The following is a 23245-nucleotide window of genomic DNA, read 5'->3' as shown; positions in this document are numbered from 1 at the left end:
CCTCTATCAAGGGAGTCATGATAGAAAATACAAGTCCGGGAATATCGTATCAAATTATAATTCTGGTACCTTTGATAACTAATTATTATCCTCTAGACATGTTTTTTTTTAAATTTTAGTTTTATGAAGCCATGATTATAGACTTGTACAATGTTGTGATGCAAAAATGTTCATGCACTTTCATGAAGACCAAAAAAAAAAAGATCACAAATTAAGATTCAAATCATAATTTATAAAATACGTTCTCCCTACCCCTGCCGTCAATGAACAAAACAACAATTTAAACAATTTCAATCGTTCGAAACGCTTTTCTTTATATGCCTTCAATAAATGTCGCGATGTTGTTACAAGCAACAGGTACTGAAATAACGATAGCAACAACGTTGAATGTATTTCAAAGCCACAAAACTACAGGACAAACAAATTCAGGGACAATGTTGTATTATATTGTTTTATAAATTTTGATATTGTGCTATTTTTATTTCTTATTCATTTTTGACAATGCGAGAAAAAAAATGTTATAATGATCTTTCAATATTGAGAGTAAACGTTTTCTCCCGGCTAGAATTCAAAATAGCAAAATTCCATGTAGATTCCTTTAGAAAATGCACTATTTCAGAGATACCTCCCCTTTAAATTCCAATACAAAAAAAACCAGTAAAAATCAAGCTAAATTTATTCACACTTGTAAAAATATTAATATTTATAAGTTATAAGCTAATAAATTTGTTCTTTTAAATGCAAATTCACATTTATTAACTGCATTCCTGCATCAATTTTTGCGAACTTGATTGAACATCAACCTTAGATTCTCTGTTTTTCACAATGGAAGATAGCGAAAGACACCCAAACCACATTAAATAACGAGAGTGATAATCAATGTTCACAAGTTGTTGAACCTCTTTCTTTTATGGTCATAACTCTCAATGTGAAAAAAAAAATCCGCCAAATGTTGATCTAGTTTTTTGCACAATCTGAAAAGACGTCATATGCCTTTTCTTGTGTAAATCTTTAATATTAGAAATACTAAGAATTTTTGTACGCCTCAGAATGTGCGCACATTTTTAGAATGAAGCGCTTACGCGCATCAAACATAAATGGACTTGGGTCAACGCTTTTACACCCCAATGCAGTTACAAAAAGAAGCATTCAATTCTTTAAAAATATCAGTAGCTAATGAGTACAAACATGATTTTAAATTATAAAATATATCATAGTTGGGGAAATACACAAGGAAGTGTTACAAGATAAAACTTTTCCAATTTCACATAAAAAGCATGGTATGAATAAATTTTAAGTTGTAAAAGAAACTAAATAACATGTTTTTTTTAAAGGAATCATGAAACCTTATACAGATCAAGGACATTAACACCAAAGAAATTTTTGAACCTTCATGATTTTAAATTTATAAAAGTGTTCCTTTCAATTTTTAAGAGACACCTGTCGTTCTAACTAAATAATAATAGTATCATACAATCTAATAGAGCAAATCATTGCATATCCACTTTCTCAATTTTTGCCATGTTAAGTCATGATCATGACAGTCTTCTGGCCACTGGATAAATAATACATAATTCCAAATATGAGTAAGCCCTTCAGGAATATCTTTTAAAGTTATATCTTTAGATATGACTATGACATTTTCAATGTTCTGCATACTTATTTCATGTTTCACTCTATCAATTTCAAACAGACAGTCTTGCGAGTCTTTAAATATTGGAGTTAGTAAAAATATAACATGTCTACTGTTTTCTATGCTCTCTGCCTCTGCATCATAAAATGAGTGTCCGACGTAAAAGTCGCGATCTTTTACGCATATTTTAAGTTTCCATTCGTCTTCTAACTTTGGAATGAAGTAGTTCTTTATCCAAGGTATGCTATCCCCTTCATATGAAACAAAAACATCAAAAGCGTAATTTTTACCGTATTTCTTTTCAATAATTTTTCGGAATATGCGGTAAAACAATATAGCTATGTTCCATCGTCTACTGTATATAAGAAGTAGCACAGTCACAATACAACCTGTTCCTAACAAAATGGAAGAAACCATCAGCCATATTGAATTTCTACAGCTGGAAAACAAATCATGCATCTGAGCATATGCTTCGAGTACGGTTATAAGAGTACCGTTTAAAAGTGTACATTTGTATGATCTGCTGTCTAAATTTACTTTGGTTTCTTGTATCCACTTTATGAAATTCAAATTATCACAATTACATTCAAATGCATTGTCAGCAAGAAGAAAATATAAACCATGTTTCTGATTCATTGCATCCGCCCAAACACGAGTTTTATAATCCACTGTTGGTAGTAAGTTTTTACTAAGGTCAAGGCTTTTAATATCCTTTTGAGAGATTATCTCTCTTGGAATGGCCTGAAATAAATTCCTAGACAAAGATAATTCTAATAGATGATTAATATTAAGGAATAAATGTTTTGGTAAAATATAAAGACTATTATCTGACATATCCAAATGATTGAGGTATTCAAATTTTCTAAAAAGTGCTATAAATCTTTTAAAAAACATATCATCTGAACGAGCATGCATTATATGAAACAACCTAGCACTTCTCCACAAAAGATATTTTACATTTATAAAATTAACAAGCTCTATTGTGTACAATGTCACGTGATAATGACCATCTAGGACTAAAGTTTCAACTTTGTTTGTTGCGTTTACTTCAAACAGGACAGCATTATTTGAATAACCGAACGATATATCAAGATACGTCAAATTGCTTCCTTGACGTATATAAAATATTCTAGTTATATCTTCACATATTATATTACTCATAGCTAATTTTTCTAAAGAACGTGGTAAATAAACTAAACTGTTAGAAACATGATAGTCTTTTCCTTGGTGATAAAAATCTTTTTCTTTCAGCTTAAACCGAACTGGAATATAAGAATAGTCAAATGTTTTCAATGTAACAGATTTGTTAAAAAATGATTTTAACTCTTCCATATGTCTTCCATAAGCAAACGCAAACCTGTTTCCTTTAAAATATAAATGTTTTAAACACTCTGTTCGATCAAATAACAATAGCGAGTTTTCATCAAAATCAACTATCCCGTTGTCTGATAAATCTAAAACTTCTACACAAATTGTTTTCAGATATCTCATCATGTCACTAGTGATAGTTAACGCAAACGGATATTCTTTACTATTGAAGATAGGACAGTTAAGACCTCGAAAATTCAATATTTCAATAGTTTTACCATTATATGGCGACAGCATGTTAAGAGCCCGTATCAGATGCATGCATGATTCTTCAAAATGTATTTTGGTAATATTAGGGAAAGGGACAAGAGCATTGTTTTCAACTTCCAAAAAATTTAAATGACATCTAGTCAGTTTCAATTCGTCTAGATTCGATGAAAAGTTTTCAAATGTATATCCGCGAAGATATTTTAAAAAACAAAATTCAAACGTTAACGATTTCAGATTTTTCAGCCCTTGAAATCCTATTCCGAAAATCGGATTTGGAGCCATATCTAATGCTAAGAATTCTAGCTTTTTTAAAACTGCAAAAGCTTGATCAGGATAATGGTATAAATCCACTGTTGGTTGATTCGGAATATTCCGTCGTATATCCAGATTAATTAAATTTTGCAACGGCAAAAGCATTTGTGGTGTATAGACATATCTTAGGTTCAAAATATTTTCACTCATATTCAAAACCATCAATCGGCTTAATCCATAAAATGCATGATCCTCAATAATGTGAAGTTTGTTTTTAGCCAACGATAAATTGTGCAATAAACTGTAATTTTCAAAAGAGTAATTACTGATATGACGAAATTTGTTTCCACTAAGATCCAGAACGGTGATATCACGCGGGAGTGACTGTGGAACTTCGCTAAAACCTCTTTTACTGCAGTCAGCTATCTTCACTTGTTCTGATAAATGATCATGAACTGTAATGTTACAGTCTTGAGTATATACTAAATTAAGTAACGTGAAAAGGCCCGGCACTATATGACAAATACAGTTATACATCCTAATAATTGTGTTTAAACCCAGACATATTTAACTTATATCGTTATAATTCCATATTTAATACACGCACACATGAAAAAAGACCACGAACAGATCACAGAATCATTTGTGTTGTGGCTTAAATTGATTCAGATGTCAAAATTGTATCTGTCCACAGTCACGGTAAATAACTATCGTACACTATTTCAATTTAAATATCTTGGCAAACCTACTCTTTGATATGTGGATTGACAAAACCTATTAAAGGGATCTACCATACGCTTTAACTAATAGCATTTAATACCTTTCTTCCGGGTAACTCTTTTTATGTTAATTTCAAAAAATTATGTAACCACGCAGGTATAGAAATATAAGCATCATTCGTAAAGCGCTTGACCGAGTTCAAATACAAAAAAAAGACAAATCTTGTCAAGTTCTTGAATATGATTTTCAGATATACTGGTATTCCCTGTCAATGGATTATCTACATTTTTGTGAGTGCATGTATCTAATATATCATAATGAACTTTTGTCATTTTGTTTGTTAAGTTTCTTTTGTTACCTTTTCTGACATCGTACTCGGGCTTCTTCCAAACTGGGTTTACTATGCACCATATATATCCTAATGAACTTTAAATGTATCAGGATACTTACGGACCATCAGATGACGATGAAATATTGTATATAAAAAAAACAAGAAAAAAAAAGAAGAACAAGAGACCAAACTTCAAATAAGGTTGACATTGATTGTTGTCCTCAAACCATAACCAATTCAAACGTGATTATTCCAATATTTCATTGTTGCATTCCCATCGCAAAGTGGATCATATCCTTTGCCCTGTCGTTTGGCGTTTAAATATTGCCATTGATATATGTAACGCTAATGTATATTCATTTTATCAATTTAGGAAAATGGCAGTTGTTATCTTATAATTCGTTTCTATGTATGTTGCATTGACGTTTGTTTTTGTTGCACTTCAATATTTATTGTTCCGTTGTTTTTTTTTATATAGCTGATGTGTTTCCCTCGGTATTAGTTTGTAACCCGGATGTATTTTCTCTCAAACCGACCGTGCAAGGGCTGTATAGCCAGTCAAGGTCGTTAAAAACTTCCATTTGTTGTTTTCTCTCAACCGATTGATGATTTTTGAACAGCGGTATACTACTGTTGCCTTTATTTACCGAAGTCATTTTCATAAGTGTGTCTTGACATAAACAAAACCGCTTTAATATCAAGGAGATTCTAAGTACTAGTAACTGAGAAGTCTCTGTGGCCGAGTGGTCTTAGTAGTAAAACTGTTGTATTACTAGCCTGTTAAGTCAAGTGTCAAGTGTGTTCGACTCAAACCTTAATTAAGTAGAATTGTCAGGCTCGAATCGAAAATTAGTGATTATGGCTGAACACTCCGTCTTCCTCAATCTGTAAAAATTGATCGGCAAGAAATACCGTATTTTTTTGGTGTGTGTTTATATTTCGCTCTGTTCCGGTCTGTTAAAGAAAAGGGAAAATATCGGGGATATATATTAAGTAATCAGATTGAATTAATCATGCATGTGTAACCTATACATTGAGAATGGAAGGCGTATAGCTGTTATCTGCATTGGATCTGCAAATGACAGATTATCGTAGACTTTCAAGACTTTTTCAGTAATGATCCAGATGTTGTTTTTTTTAATACTGAGATATAAACATAAGATGATGTGGTATGATTCCCAATAAGATAAAAAAAAATACACCAAAATTGTTTGTTCGCAATTCAAAATGTAGGTTTGAAATATCTTAAATAAGGAGCAACTATTTATTAAATTTTGTTCTGCATACGAATCTTCGTTTGAAAGATAAAAACGTAAGTAAAATTTATATTTAAGATATCAGTGAGCGGTCTCTTTAGTGTTTGAGTTATGCCGCTTTGTATAACGTTAATTTTGAATGATGATTTTTTTTTAAAATAATAATGCTTTCTTTAACTATATTTGCAACAAAGTGACTAAAACTTTCGTTATTTTCAAATTGTATAAGTAATATTGAGAATTACTTAGTTAAAAAAGAACTATAAAGATAACACGGATTTTTTAATGGATTTCGTGTGTTGGTGAATTTGTCAACCTTTCAGATGAATGAACTGAAAAATAATTTGGGAATAATAAACACAAATGCAAAAACAGTATAATCTACATTTAAAGCGAAAATAGATATTCATGTTGGAAGATATTGTGAAGCTTATGTGTTGTGGTTTTTTTTCAATTTCAACCTTTAGTTTTCACGATAACAATTGATTATTTTCACTTCATTTAAATTTTGTTGAATAGACTAATATTTTCTTTGTTCCGTTGCATATTAATAAATAAAATCATCATAGATACTAGGACTAAATTTTATCTAAACGCCAGACTCGCGTTTCGTCTACATCAGACTCATCAGTGACGCTCGAATCCAAAAAAGTTAAAAGGGCCAAATAAAGTACGAAGCTGAGGAGCATCAAGGACCAACATAAAGTTGTCTCTTAAGCAATCCGTTAACAAATCCTTTTTTCAATCAAACTTTCTCACCTATGAAAATTGCAAAACAAAAATTGTGTTTCAGAGACAATAACTCCATAAAGGATCTTAATGAGATTATTTGAAAATTTGCTGCCACTCAACTAAGCACGCGGAACTAAAGAGTGTGACATAAGGCAAATCTGCTCGCAGTGAATAAAAAGTATAATATTGATTCATTTATTTCCGTGGGTACCAATTTTCGTGGATTGAGGAAGAACTCTAGTTCCGTGGATATTTAATTTCGTGGTTTTGCCAAAGTCTGCTGATAAGTTAACTATGAAATTTAAATTCGTGTTTTATCGTCATCCACGAAATCGATGGGAACTGTTGCCTTTTTTCAAAACTACCTATACCTTTTTTTTATTGGGAAAATATGCTTCGTTTTCATCAAATTGGGAAATTTAAAATAAACCATGAATTTGACTGAAACTTCAATTTACACACCCATTTCTAAGAGTCAAATCCTGCTTTAAAATAAGACTCCATTTTGTCAGTGATAATACATAAATAGACCCTCAAATGTGCACAAATAGCCATTTTAGGCAAGAAAATTGTTTAAATTAGTGTTTTTCAGTTTGTATTTATGCACAATTACCACTGAGACTGCACTGTTTGGGAAAAAAGTTGTCTTTTTGGGAAAAACTTTAAACCATTTTTTTTCGAATTGGAATTCTTCTCTAGGGGAAAAAGCCTTTATTTTCCACTAATTTAAGGCAAATAATATCACTGACTGGTACGTCTCAGATTTAAAAAAAACACATTGGAGTAAGTATATAATACAATGTTGACAGCTGTACCCTATTTTTGCCTTTTTTATACCTTTTATGTCTGTTTATTGTGTTCATACATTGTTGTCAATATAATGGAATTGTATACGACTGTCATACAAGTGTGAGGTGTGGCTAGCTAAAAAACCAGGTTTAATCTCCTGGACCAACTCTCTACATAGGAAAATGCCTGTACCAAGACAGGAATATAACAGTTGTTATCCATTCATTCGATGTGTTTGAGATTTTTAGTTTGACATTTGATTAGGGACTTACCGTATTGAATTTTCATCTGAGTTCAGTATTTTTGTGATTTTACTTTTGTGTACACCAAAATAATATGCCTAGCTCTTCTTTAATGTGTTAATCCATCTGATTGTATGCACGGTTATATGTATTGGAGAAATAAAAGCATGTTTGTAACTTATATTTGAATTTTGAAAATTTTATTGAATTCTATGGACTAGATTTCATACAAGAACACAATTGATCACAATTCATTTAAAAAAATCTGTTTGATAAAGAGGTTTGATATCCGGTTCGTCTGCTGATTCCACGTGCATATTTGCAATGTCGTCCCTAGATTCAGGTGGTTTGTCAATTATGTCTAAATCTAATAAGTGTTCAAAATCATCCTCACGTAGACTATGCAACCAATTAAATACTTTCAAATTTCTATGTGCTCGGTTTAATGATTGGCCTCGATTCCACCATTCTAAGTCTCTGATTTTGATTTCGTGATATCTGGGTCGACCCATTCTTACCTTTATGTCTGTTCGGATCACATTACTAAGGTATGGGGATATTCTCATTTTCTGGATGATTTTTGGTTTAAATCCGTAATCATCATCAACAAGATGCGGGAAATCCTCGCATCTCCCAACTGTTTTTTGTAATGCATTATTTTCACCGTAACCGGTAACACGTTCCAAAGCAGACGTAGTTGTTTTAATCCTTTTTTGAACACGTGTAGTTAGGCCACGCCTTAAATCCATCTCCAGGATTTCCTTATCCCCTTTCCACATAGTTTCCGGTTTTTCGTATGTAGTTGCAGGTGATATTGAGCGTATTGACGGCGTTGTACATGAAACATTTGAACTGATTTCTGAACGCGCGGATGCTAACCGTGAATGAGTAGATCTTCTTCTAGGTCTTCCACTTCTACTTTCCTGCCTTTGACGCGCCATGGCTAATTGACGTTCTCTTGCTAGTTGTTGTCTAGCCTCCTCCAAATTTAGACCCTTACTGAGAGGTTTATGTCCGGCAGATAAAGTACGTAACTTTTTCTGTTGTCGTGGCAATGGAATATTTATGTTTAAAGTAGTTGTACTTCCACTTTTCTTAAGTTCTTTGTTGTATCTTATTCCACTTTGTTTTCCACAATTGAATATCATTTTTCGCTCGTTGGGATCCATCAACTCAAATGCCTCTGATTCAAATTGACCCTTATTTGTACCAAACGTATCAACCTGAAGTACATTTTGAGCTCTCATAAATTTTTCAAATGCGCCTAGACTTCTCTTATTAGCAAGTTCTACCCATTTACTAGGAACAGATTCTGGCGATTGTCGTTCTTTTATTTCATTTTTATGTCTCCCCCTTTTCTTAGATTTCAAACCTTGAAAAGTAACAACATCGGACTTTTCTTCAAGAGACGAAAGTTCAAATAAAGATGAATAGTGAGTTGAAATAGAATCGTCACTAGGTGTACGTTTCAGACGTCCAGTTTCATTTCTATGTTTTTGATGGGGACGCTTCCCTTTCATTTCACTCACCGATCGTCGAAGTTTAAAAGAATCGTTTGGACGTTTTTTAAATTTTGAATCTTTTTCCATGGAGGTTCCCTTTCTTTCGCTTTTAGACCGTTTAATAACACTTGGAACACGCCTGGTTCTATCTACACTAATTTTCTCTCTATCTTTTCCTAATTTTCCAGAGAATATTGGTTGCAAAGCAGGTTTGTCCATTGGCTCGATACTTTTTATCACATAGTCCGACATCCATGACTGTAAAGCGCGCGAAAGTCTGCCTTCGTCAGTTTCCTCAATACCCATCTCAGAGAAAGCCGATGGAAGCCTGGTTTCGTCGAAATCGTCAGAATAGTACCAGGAAAGGCGGGAACTAGTCTGCCATGTCTCATTACCGTATCCTTCTTCGCTGCACACGTCCATTGGGTATTCATATGTATTCAATGGACCCATAATTCCATATAAACAAATAATGAGTTAAGTAATTGTTTATTGTTTTCTAATGGCAGTTTCTTTGTAAACATTAATGAAAAAGATCCAAATATATCTATTTACACGGAAATACTATTGATTGTATGATGTTACCAAACATCTATTTTATATGGTAATTGGAGAATAATTTTCTCACATCAACTCTATTGAATTACCAGGCGGTTTTAACTTTCAACCTTTTTTCAATATTGATCACAAATTAAAAAGCATTTGGTTTCATAAATCTTTATACGAAGTGTATTTAAATACCCCCACAAATTTAATCTTTCTATTCTAAGTAGGTTCAACGCCGAAACACGGTTACGACAAGTGGCGCGTGTAAAAGTTTACCAAAGTTCACTGTCATTCAAATCAGGTGGTTCAAACAATTTTGATTATATCTGTATTGACTAACTTCACTGTATACATATTAACAAATTCCATTTCTAAGCTGATAATCAATGTTTGTATTGTAATTCCCTATTGAGATTTTATTTGAATACGACGATTGTTTGTTGTTAACGTATGTCTAACGATTACTTGTTATAACAATCACTTCCAAGGCGTCGATAACGGTCTTTACACAGTAGATTTCCTCAATTAGTTCAAAGTCTTTTTTTCTTCCTGTGAAGTAAGAAATAAATATGTTATCTTTCAAAAATAAATAAATAGTAAATACATAAAATAATAAAATTTAAAGGAAATAATCGGTTATTGAACCAATCTTGCTGTATGGAAGGCCCTATGGTTACCTACTTTATAGAAAGAAGGCGATATGGTATTATTGCCAATAAGACACCGGGGAACAATTGTAAAACATAGTTGTAAATTACTTAAAACACAATAAAACAACTAATATAAACACAAAAGAAACCAGCTTGAAAGTAGTCTATATAAAGCTACAGAAAAACTAGTTCAAAGCCAAGTACAACAGCCAAGTCGTGTTGGAATCGGGACGATTGCAAATGACGTGTATTGTTGGCGTGTCACGTCTAGTTGTTTAATGCATGTTTAATACGGAAAAGAAAAACATAACAGTAAGTTTGTTCTAGCAACATGCCCTCTCTGGACTCCTTAATGCCCGCGTCACACTGTCCCGATTTTTATATACGATGGACACACGAATGCGAAAATTGTAAGTTCGTACGAAGTAGTTCCCGATCTCGTTAAAATACCAAAAAGTGACCGAAGCAAGTACGATGAATAACGAAGTCTATACGATGATGCCGAAATTATATACGATACCAAAAGATGGACATACGAAGGTTAACCGAAGACGGGTATTTAAGCTTCATATCTCAGCCGAAGCCTACACGATGGATAATGAAGGCTACGCGATGGATTACGAAGGCTACACGATGGATTACGATGTTAACGCGATGGCCATACGAAGTCTAAAAGACGTCGTGTATGTAGCTTACGATGCATTTAAATTAAATGCCGAAGTCATCACGCGTTTTAAATTGTTTGATCAATATTGAATATATATTATATTGTATTTCATTTCTGGTTTCATCATAAGACGGAAGACCGTGGGCTTGAAGGGTAAAACTTAACTCTGAGTCTGCATATAATGCCACCAAAATCAGGTAGATAAAATTGGTATGGACACTCTAGAACCAAAATGCTAAAAACGTGGTATGGTGTTACTCGTTGAGAATTATATCTTAAGCACTATTAACTTTAAAGTTCAAAGGTCGAGGTCACAGTGGCAGTTGTAATACAAGGTTATATCACCCTTGTGGACACTCTAAAACAAATATGCTTCAAGAGATTTTAAACTCATTTGATATATTTTCCCTCCTTGTAATGATTTGACATTTTTTACGTTCAAGGCCAAAGGTCAAGGTCATGCAGATAGACTTGTTTTTTTCTCCTTGAAATAGCATTATACACGGGAAATTGGTTGCTCGTTTTTTTACCTGCAGGTTCTAAAGACAATATTATAGGTGTTTCCAGTTACTGAATGTTTTGGTTGATTTCTAAAAAAAATAGTTTATGTATCAAATATGCATATTCCACTTACCATTTTCGGCATTTGTCATATACAAATATAGTGTCCATATGTGTCCCTAATACGTTACATACAAGGGAATGCCACGCTCGGCATTGTCTTGTTTGAACTGTAAAATGTGTGCACTAGTCTGAATAATCACCCATAAATATTCCCATGTTTACTGATCTATCTTAAAGGTAAGGTAATGTGTTCGTTGATGCCTTTTTTTTTAAAAGAGCTCTTTCCAGGAGAATATCATAATAATATAGACAAAAGGAAGGAAGTGGAGAAGCAACAAATGCGGCAAAATATGGCATAGAGAAAACAAAATGGTTATGGAGTAAACATTCGTGTGACAACAACTCAGACGATACATAAAAAATCAGAATAATGAAGAAAAGTTCGTTTCTCTATATACGTGTACCTGCAGTGTTGGTGTACGAGGCGCGTTTATGATTTTCATTATGTTACTTGATATGAAAAATTTACAAAAAATAATATTTTACTTGTAAAAGTAAATCCTGAGCCCGTAATAACGGATTTTCTTGTTCCATTTGAATTAATAGAAACAACTATGTCGCCTTTCTTGTTCTCATATAATCATATGATATAAGCTCCATGTTTTGTGAACGTCTTTCTTAACTGTCGTAAAAGACTGACCAGTGCATATCGCGCATGGCACTTTAAACGTATTTTAACTTACATTAAGATGGATTTATTGCCGTCAATGTTTCATCTTGTCGCCTTCGTACTTTTATTCGATGGCAATACGACGGGATTACGAGGTATTCACGAAGTCGTGTTGCCATCTTAAGACCTTCGGGTAGCTTCGTGATTCATTCGTGTAGACATCGTAAAGTCAAAATTGCCCGATGGAAACGATGGAAACACGAATGCAATATGCATTCCCGGTGACCATACGATGGTGAGGATGGTGATACGAACTCAATACGAACCCTCAACATCGGACGCACCTTCGGGGATTTTTTTAACATGTTAAAAAATTCAGAACCCTTCCCGAAGTTGTCTCCGAAGGCTAGAAAAAGTGGCCGATGGTTCTACGATTGTTAAAGATGGCACTACGAATAGCCCGATCTGGGTACGATCAGTCCCGATTTTGAAAATTTCCATAATCGTGTTACAATCGGCGTAAAAATCGGGACAGTGTGACGCGGGCATAAAGAATTGTTGCAAGTATCTTTCACGTGCAGATAACGTTGTCCCCCTTATTATGGCACATCAAGTAGTCTAACGTCCCCATTACGCCCGACGTTGCTTCGTATTTATACACCCTTACTGCATAATAGACGCCCACTTTATTTAGGGATTTAGTGCCAAGCGTGAGAATTCCAGAAATTAACATGTGTTGTATTTCTATACCCAGCCAACGCTTTCGATAAAAGATCTTTGATAAAATGCCCTGTACTAAGTCAGGAATATGGTCATTGTTATATTATAGTTCGTTTCTTTGTGTATTACATTATACATTGTGTCGTTTGTTTTTTCTTATTTTTGAGTGTAAATTCACATTGCGATAAGACGTGTCACGGTACTTGTCTATCCCTAATTCATGTATTTGGTTTTTATGTTATAAATATATGTTATATTTGTTATTCTCGTGGGATTTTGTCTATGTGTGTTACATTTTAGTGTTATGTCGTTGTTCTCCTCTTATATTTAATGCATTTCCCTCGGTTTTAGTTTGTTACCCCGATTTTGTTTTTTGTGCATGGATTTATGAGTTTTGCACAGCGGTATACTCCTGTTGCCTTTATTTGACAATAACAACAACCAAATATGGGAAGTTTGATGCAATGATATATTTTACTTTACTTATAAATTTCCATTTTGCTTCTCATTTCGTATTGCTTTTACGTTATTGTTTATTTGTTTCATACTGGTTTAACATTTCTTATTGTTTATGAAAATGAAGGTGTCAGTGCATATCCGTGGAACCGCATGTTGACGTCACGTATGTTGAATTTATACATTGTTTTTGTAGTGTTTGGTCATGTTGATGGTCAATCCCCTAGGCATTTTTTATGTAATACTTAACTTAATATCGGATCAACGCGATGTAGTGTTTGTCCTTGGCCAATAACAACCTGCTTAATCGAAAAACTGTATTTCAATAATCATATTTAAGTTTTAATCTTTTAATATGATGCATATCATTAAAACCATTTGAACTCCCCTGGTTGATCGACGGAATATTTTAAAAAAAAATAGCAAGGAGGGTTTAAATCGAACTGTTGCCAACAATCTACTTAGCATTTTTTACGCAACCTAAATATTATTTTAATCCTTCAGGACGGTGATTGACATATTCCTTCAAAAATGTTGTCGACGTGCTTAACAATTATATCAGATTATTAAATTTCTAATTTTTATTTTACCTTTAATGATTTTCATACTGATAACCTCGTCATGTTAATCTCCCAAGTTTAAACAAATTTCCGTTTCAGTTATTTGATTTTAAACCTTTTGTTTATAGGTACTTAAATGCCAATATCCCAAAACGCTCATGGGAATATGGTAAATTATCGAACTAAACATGCATGAAATATTTGCCACTGGACATTAATCAGTCAGCAATCAAACGGTTAATGACAAACTCAATACACATAAATACAAAAACAAATAAGTGTGCAAATACACTGTCAAGACAAAATATCCTTAAACATTGAAAAATGAATTAAACAGAAGTTACTATAAAATATATTCCTGACATTTATTAGAATAATCTTGAAATATGTATAAAAGTTATTGGATGGGTGTACTTGACATTCTAGAACAATTTTATTTGGAAGCAGGGTACATGGCCCTGGGTTCCTAGTCGAGGCGCAGAAAAAGCTTTAAAATATAATATCCAGAATCTATTCCCCACATAATGAGACTGCTCTTGATAACCTTTATGCGATTTAATAGTCAAACTAAATGTAGTTGGTCAGATACCTTGATGCGAGATAAATACAGGAAACCTTATATTTGACAAAATATATGGAATTTTGTTTATTCTACCCAACCATTTATCAGGTTAAAAAAGCATAGATTCATAACGTGAATTGTCACTAAGTCTAGTCTTGTCATATCTAATTTTTATATTGTACTTTTTTCTTTGTATATTGTTGTTTTAAGATACATGCAGTCCTACCAAGTTTTCATCATTATTCCTGGTGTATGCTTATATTTTTATTGGAAGAGGGTGTCTCTAATGTTTCTATAACTTGTGTTTAATCTCTTTTTTTTTTTTTTCGCAAATATAATATGTTTGAACGAAGCCATGTTTTATACTAGGAACGAGAAATAGGATTTTATTTAATTGTTAGAATTATTAAGGTGTCTATGTAAGCGTTCGATAATAAGACATCGTACATGTACCCTTCAGTCTTTAAATAAATGACGACCTTCATCAAAGGCCTTAAATCAAATGTTTCATTCTATTTTTGCGAGAATCTTTTTACTATATGTAACTCTGAAGTTATGTCAAGTACATGAGAGTTTTTATGGGCTTTTCACAATAGAGTAATGGACAAAATCTACAAAAAAATTGACAAACATAAATTTTCATTTGACGGACAGACGGAAAGATGGACAGACGGACTGATGGATTAACAGACGGACGGACGGTACGACGGAAACATGGGACCGATTGACAGACGAACTGACAATGGTATACTATGATACGCCCCGTAAACGAACTAATAAAAAGTAGAGAAAATGACATGAACAACTACAGAATACAGAAATAAAGGACCCGATTCCGGACCCGAATCCGGACCCTCGTACATGCAAAAATATGTTTCTATGTTCTTTTCAACTTTTGTCAAGAGAGGTTTACAAATCAATCGAAGAATCGTTCTAAGTAGAAAAAAAATAGAATGTACATATAGAAAGTCTACTTCACTAACATGAATCATACAAAACCTTGAAATGAAATATTAAAATCATAAAATCAATTTCATTTTAACAATTGAATTTAAAGTACGGTAAATGAAAAATTCAAAAATGTTTACATTCAACTGTGAGAACAAGCAATACTATTATGCATAAATGAAAAGAAAACATATAATTCTTATTTTCTAAAAAGCTTCACTTACGTAACTGCCTTGGAATTATTCATTTTCTGACAATGGAAGCTTATTTTTTTCTGAGTACGCAGACTCTGATGAGTACGTATGACCTCCACGTTTTGTTTAACTTTTTTATAGTGCAGAAGCCATTTTGTACAAAATTCCGGATATTTTTTTAGTTTGTAACAAAATATTCCTTATATTTAGTTGGCTTTTAAACATTAGGTAATGATATAATTCTGTGTGTTTTATACTAGTAGTATAAACCTTTCAATCTACAATATGATATTTTGATTAATTCGAAAATAAGTGATTTTTCTGGCGTGGGCTCAGATCAATGCACTGAACTAACGTATAAAATCAAGATTCAAACAATTCATATTGAATTCAAGACCTTAATATAGATTTCGTGATATGAAATATTGGAAAATTGATATTTAATGAAATGATGCTCACGCACCGAGATAATCTGAAATGACGTTTTCTGAAATTAACAACCCAAGAATTAGTTGAACAAACACCATCTCGGTTTACATAAAATGTTCTCAAATATTTTTTTATTAAATATATGTTGCTTTGAACTTTAGCTAGGATATAGGTATATAACACAAATATGTCAAATAAACCTATGATATCAATGTTCTGAATATAAAATAAAGCTTTTAAGGTTGACAGATAGAAACAATATGTTATAAATCTGCTTCCTCGTCTCAAAGTTTAAAGGAACATTTTAGTCGTTGATAGCAGAGGCCTGTTGGAACGTTCTTCATTGAGTAAAGAATACAGCAGAAATTGGTCATACTCCCCCTCCCCCATGTGAATTTTATGAATAAGTATCATTATCTGAGCTAATTTGGAGAATTTTCAAAATATTTTCTTGTCTTATTGGCAGGAATCGAGGGTCTACATGTTGTATGTGTTTAACATACAAGTTTTGTTCTTTATCAAATACTTTCCAATCTGGGAAGTTAATTTATATTCAGCTATTATTCTATTATACCTTTGATTTAAAACCTCCTGGGTTTAAGAATATGAGCAAGGTCTTGTAATATATACATTAAATGAAAAAGAGGCGAAAGATACAACAGGGTCAGTCAAACTCATTAGTAAAAAATAAACCGACAACGCCATGACAAAAGAAAAGATTAAAAGAAAAAAAACATCACAAAAAACACAACAGAAAACTAAAGACTAACATCGATCACCATTCCACGTAAGTCACCATAATATCGGCACAATATCATTTTGGATGAAAAACGTAAAACAAATTAACAAAGGTACCGCCCCCCCCCCCCCTCCTTCCGAAATAACAAAAAAAAATATCCTCAAGTAAAGAATCCGCCCCCTGGTATGAGATGTCATGGTTAATTAAAATGATATGTCTGTTCAATTGAAACAAATAGACTAACTTGCAATTCGAAACGGTCAGAAGTTATCGAGTACATTTTGATAAAGTTTAAAACATTTGAAACATGAATTAAATACTAGATTAAAATAGTAAGATATGAGGGTAAACAAATAAACAAAACATTGACATATGATACAAGGTATATTCAATTTTAGAAAATACATATTCAATTTTCTTACCTTCATTCTAAGAGAACAAATTGTTTTGCTTCACATTGTATCGATCGCTGGTACCGTTACCATTGAAAACAAATCTATTCAAAACGAATTGGAATTTAAACTCTTTCATATAATTGTATATACTGAACTATTAGAAGTTTTAACACATTCTTTTGTGATTTCAAAACAAGGTGATAAGATTTAAAATCGCAGTTCAGAGGATTATCATTAAGGTTTAACCTTAAACCACTGACATGGAACAGTTTGTCAACAAATTCAAACTTGCTCATTTATATGACACTTGAGATTTTAACTGAATTAAAGTTGTTTTTTAAATACATGATATATCTTTGTAATTTGAGGAACTTAACACGTATATAAACTATCGCATGTCTTACATCCATCACTGGATATAGAGTACCTTTACAGGCTTTAATTTTATTTTTGTCGCATTCAAGATATTTTTAAACCTAATTAACACGTTTTGGTCGATGGTTTTTATAGATGCTATAGTACACATCATTCATGTGATTTTTATAAATATATATATACGTCCAAAATATTTTTGGATAACTGCAGGACATGCTTTCTCTGTTGTATAACCTCTTCGTTTAACCTATGGTTATATACATGTCATATAGGGCTAAAACTATTATATTTTCTTTTTTTTTTGGCTTTAGTCCGGCAATGTTACATCTAAGAATTTGCGTTAACAATTTTTCTTCCCTTCATGGAATTTGAACCTCCTGCTTCTATGAAATCGTTATGACTTCGTCTTAACTGTGTCCACTCGGCCAAATAGGTTATAAAAAAATACATTTTGTTAGTTGAGCAATGCCTTCTCAGTAGCAAATATTTCATGCATATTCAGGAAGTGTACATATTAACTATATCATATCCATTTCTTATTGTTTACAATGTACCTTGTATGTTTTTGTCGAGCATGCATCCATTGTTGCAGAAAGCGAGACAAGGGATAGTGATCCGGCGTAAATGGGCGTATATGCGTACTTTGCAAGGTCCTCATGTCTGTCACTAAATGCTTGTCAGGAGCCTCTGGTCTTTGTTAGTCTTGTATTATTTTCATTTTAGTTTCTTGTGTACAATTTGGAAATTAGTATGGCGTTCATTATCACTGAACTAGTATATATTTGTTTAGGGGCCAGCTGAAGGACGCCTCCGGGTGCGGGAATTTCTCGTTATATTGAAGACCTGTTGGTGACCCACTGCTGTTGCTTTTTATATGGTCGGGTTGTTGTCTCTTTGGTACATTCCCTATTTCCATTCTCAATGTCATTGACATCGACCTCAATCGGATCGGTGAATGCTCAAAAGAAGTAAACTCTGTGATAAATTGCTTTTCAATTGAGGAAAACTGTAGCTTCAACAAGCGAAACATATTATTGAACAAGACTGTTAGAAATAATAATTATAACAATTTCAAAATATTTTCCCCAAACTAAACCAAAAAAAATATATGAAGAACATCATCTTCCTCCCTACATTTACAAAAAGAATTTGACAACACTATAATCAATGGGAGATAATTCAGATTCATTAATCGACACCTTAGCAAAATTATCTTATTAAACCACTTAAATCTGCTCAGAAAATCTGTTATCCCTTAATGCAACTTCAAGTCAGGTCAAGAATATTAAAAAGGTAGAAATAGAAAGATTCAATGTAATCTGTTCAGGAGAGATGGTTTATCAAGGTGAAACACGTGCAAATATTAAACAGATCACGAACCACACACGGCAGATATTTTCCATCATATATGTTTCAAAATATAACTTGAAATTTCAATACGAATAACTAAAACATATGTAAACGTGCTAAGCGATCATTTATTATGCTAGATATTATTATAGCAAATCATTTATGTCTGAATTGGACAAGGAAACGAATGTAAATGGGATTTGCATGTGCAATGCATACATTTGAAGATAATTTAGTGCAATATGAATGACTTTTGTTTAAAAAAGTTTTGAATGATCAATTTATTCTTTAGAGCAAATGTCAATGTTTAATCATTTTTATCAGAAACTTATACTCTACCATTTATAAGCACGTCATGTTAGCAAATCAAATATGCTTTATAGATTGTTTGAGATTTAAACTCATGTGCCGGTCTGAAACCAGGAACCTTGTCAGTGATTAAGACAGAGATATTGTATACTTAGATATAAGAAGCATTGGTATGAGTTCCAATGAGACAACTCTCTATACAAGTCACAATTTATAAAAGTAAACCATTATATGTCAGAGTATGGTCTTCAACACGAATAACCATCTATTATAGACTGCATGTTACCTTTAAGCTGTCATGTGAATATCCTATTGAGGTCAATTCATTAGTTTTGAAAAGTTTATATCAAACCCTCCAAAAAACAAAACAAAACAACAATTCATATGAATAAACTCATCATAGATACCAAAATTAAAATTTTATATATAAGCCAGACGCGCGTTTCGTCTACAAAAGACTCATCAGTGATGCAGTTTCTGTTCTACTGCTGCCGCTGCAACTGTCGTGTTTCTCGTCGCTAAAAAATCATGTTCTAAGCATGCATTACCTGCAATATGCTTCCAAAGAAAAATCCATTAGGGAGTTAAAAAAATCCAAAGCTTAGAATATTAAAAAAAAATAAAAAGTGGACATTCAGTATATATTTCATTGAGAAGCCTTCGATAATGTCGAGATGTCCATCGCAAGTCGATGTAAATAAACATTGTAAAATTTGATAGATTGTTGTTGGCCAAAATATACACTTTTGATGTGATATTTTCAGCCGTTCCTCCAAAAAATCTTTTCTGAAAAAAGAATATTGGTTAATTGGTTGTTTATAGCTGAAAATCCAGTGGCAAATATTGAATGCGCGTTCAGGATGACAAAATATCAATTGATTTATAAGTTCGTAGATTTGACGAGGTAATTCGAGCGGGATAAAAAAAAAAGCAGGAAATTGAGGATAATTTGAATAAAAATAGTATTTATTATACAATGGGAGACAACTCCTGGATTTTTTCCGTACATGTAGAAATTGTCAATACAAAAATATAAATGTACGAGTCTCAGTGTATTGACAAGGGGGATAACGAAAATTCAATTCAAATGAAACAGTGGCGAACTGAATGCTAAACTTATAATGATAAACATTATCTACCTATCTGGAGAAATTTTATTTTGTACGACCTCTTCCAGTCTTTTCTCTTGATATTTCCTGTTGTCACAAATGCTAGTTTTAGTTTCCCATTCATTTAATTTTTACATTTTGAAGTATTAATTTGTTGTTGTAAAATTGTTCATATCAGAGGAAAGAGCTCAGTTGTACATTTGTCTTATACTAGATATGCTTGAAGAAATACTTTAGTTGGTTGTTGTCTTCCTGACATTGCTTTGCTGAAATAGTAAAATTTGTAGAAGTGTTACAGTGTTTTTCTGTCTTGGACTTTGTGGTGTTTTAAAAGATACTTGTTAAAATGAATTGCAACTTGGAATAAATCTTCTTAACGGTGGTTTAAATTGTGAAGAAACAAGAATGTGTCCATAGTACACAGATTTCCCATTCCCACTATCATTTTCTGTGTTTAGTGGACCGTGAAATTGGGGTAAAAACTTTAATTTGGCATTTAAATTAGAAAGTTCATGTCATAGGACACATGTGTACCGAGTTTCAAGTTGATTGGACTTCAACTTCATCAAAAACTACGGTAGTACCATGCCCAAAAACTTTAACTTGAAGCGTGACGAACGGACGGACGAACGGAAGGACGAACGAACGAACGCACAGACCAATCATTTGATTGGTAATGGGTTTTTTTATTAACGCTCTGCGGCAAATATTTCATGCATATTCAGGAGAAAAAAATAAACGATAGGTGGAATCTTCAAAGTAAGTTTACCAGAATGGTGGGTGGTGAATTCCACATTCCTGTTAATGTTGCATGGTGTGTTAAATAGGGACAGACGTTTTTCCTTGATTGCAATAGCGCATCTTCTGACCGTACGTGGCTGCGTACTTGCACATCCCATAAAAGCCTTCAGAGCTCACCATTACCACTGTCAATAACAGTAAGATTTATATAAACTACTGCAGTACCGGTTACAATTTACGTAATTCGTTATGCCTAAATAAAACGTAAATCATTGAGCAAACCAATTACTTTTATTTGAATGCACCGAAAATCCGTTTAAGATTAAAATATACTATAAATTTGAAATGTAAACCTTTTAAAACATGGAATCAATATATTGTTGTGAAATACTTGATAAACCAACAAGGAAACGAATGATGTTGTGATTTAAATTAATGCGCTGTGTAAATAAGAGATATAGGTCATGCAAAATAGATTTATTTTGGTTAAGGTGGATAAGAACACAAAAAAGTCATATAAGCATTGACAAATATAACGATGCACGTTTTGTTGTTTTCTCCTTTAAACTATTGAGTATCAAGAATATGTCTCGTCTTGAAACATTACCGACAGTACAAAATTCAAAGAGGACTAAAGCACAGGCCATTATCTCTGAAAAAACGTTAATGTATATATGGGTATATGTAATTTTGTTCAGAACCAAGTGCCTGTCAACTAAAGCCAGAAATTCTCAGTGTTGATGACAATACACTTCGAACGTTGTTTGCTATATACACCGACGGACACTGACGGTAAGGTAAGCTGAGAGAATAACTCGACTTGTACTTATCAAATTATATATACATCTTCTAATATATTGTGTGTAGATTTGATATGTAATATAAAGTATAAGTGTGTACACTAATTATACTTATAATCAAATTTACCATACTCTCCCTGATTGGGTATTATATAAATGACTAGAGTTTTTGGACAAGCAATGCTTATAAAAATAAGAAAAATGTGGCATTATTGCCAATTAGACAACTCTCCAATTGTGTTCAGATGAATTTGAGCTAAATTTTAAACTCATCTGCTAATATGCAATTATGGGTAACCGTGTGGCCTTCAACAAAGAGAAAACCCATACCGTATAGTCGGTTATAAATGTGGCGGAGTTCAACTTATGATTTTGAGTCCTAAACCCTAACCTTACCTTGTACAGTGGTGCAACAGCACAACAAACTATAATAATTTTGCTGTTAATTGCACACTCAACAAAAATGACGACAAAAATCAATAAAAGTATTCCTCTCGATACTATCTTTTGATTGTCAGAAGCTTCTGTCCAAGTTTGGTAGAAATCCAGGATGGTTTAAGAATCTTAAAAATGTTTTAAAACTGTAACCACAAAGTGAATGTTATGTTTCCTGGCAAAAAAAATCCATTTATAAGTAAAATACAGAAAATTGGAATTTTATTTTCACAAAATTCACTTCTGATACTATTTTATGAAGATTAACAAGCTTCTGTCCAAGTTTGGTCGAAATCCAGAATAGTTCAAGAAAGTTATATAAATTTCAAAAACTTTACAGAGTCAATATTTGTGGACGCCGACGACGCAGACACCGACGGAATGTAGGATCGCTATGTCTCGCTTGTTCGACTGAAGTCGAAGGCTCGACAAAAATCAGTTTAAAAAGGGGTAATGATTATTCTTCAGATCGATACAAAACAAAAACAAAACGTACAACAAAACACGAACACCGGAAGTGGCAGGGTATTTATCCACCCCTCATCCATGACAACAAAAAAAGTACCAATTTCTTCACCTAGTTGCGTTCGCCTGTACTATTTTGAAGGATACTAACGAATGTGGAAGTCTAATTTTTGAACGAAACATCAAAGGGCCCGGTTGCAATAATTACGATAAATGTAGCAATCATTAAAGTATACAACTTTAAATATTATTAATACTCCAATAAGTAGTGTGTCAATGTGACACCGTACGTACTACCTTCGTTGCTTATACCTTAAAAAAAAGAAAAATATTGGTTTGCTTAATCGGAGTGTTATTTTCTTTATTAGTATGTATTATTCAAATTTAAGTCAATATTGTACATTTTATTTTTAAAAGTATACAAAAGACCTCTGATAAATAAAGCCGTTAAATGGGTGTGCAATTAAATGCCGTTACACAACAATTGAAAAAAAAAGATTTAGTTAAATCCCATAGAGAAGTTTGG

The 23245-nt window shown here is 32.8% G+C and overlaps 2 protein-coding genes across 2 annotated transcripts; both read right to left on the bottom strand.

The window, feature by feature from the left end:
- Window positions 1-169: 169 nt before the first annotated feature.
- Window positions 170-4157, bottom strand: LOC134714550 (toll-like receptor 3). The gene has a single exon (XM_063575889.1). It carries the CDS (start codon window positions 3998-4000, stop codon window positions 1478-1480), a length of 2523 nt encoding a protein of 840 aa, XP_063431959.1. The 5' UTR covers window positions 4001-4157; the 3' UTR covers window positions 170-1477.
- A 3577-nt stretch (window positions 4158-7734) lies between these two features.
- LOC134714549 (uncharacterized) lies at window positions 7735-17342 on the bottom strand. Its single transcript, XM_063575888.1, has 2 exons — window positions 17163-17342; window positions 7735-10130 (listed from the first exon to the last, which is right to left on the bottom strand). Exon 2 carries the CDS (start codon window positions 9486-9488, stop codon window positions 7785-7787), a length of 1704 nt encoding a protein of 567 aa, XP_063431958.1. The 5' UTR covers window positions 9489-10130; window positions 17163-17342; the 3' UTR covers window positions 7735-7784.
- Between the last annotated feature and the right edge of the window lie 5903 nt (window positions 17343-23245).

This window comes from Mytilus trossulus, chromosome 4 (genome assembly GCF_036588685.1).
Source record: "Mytilus trossulus isolate FHL-02 chromosome 4, PNRI_Mtr1.1.1.hap1, whole genome shotgun sequence".
NCBI lineage: Eukaryota > Metazoa > Mollusca > Bivalvia > Mytilida > Mytilidae > Mytilus > Mytilus trossulus.
Note: the sequence above shows the minus strand (reverse complement) of the source record. Positions and strands in the feature narration are given on the sequence as shown.

Excerpts from the sequence above, each read along its gene's own strand:
- LOC134714550 (XM_063575889.1), bottom strand. The coding sequence starts at position 4,000 with ATGTATAACTGTATTTGTCATATAGTGCCGGGCCTTTTCACGTTACTT.
- LOC134714549 (XM_063575888.1), bottom strand. The coding sequence starts at position 9,488 with ATGGGTCCATTGAATACATATGAATACCCAATGGACGTGTGCAGCGAA.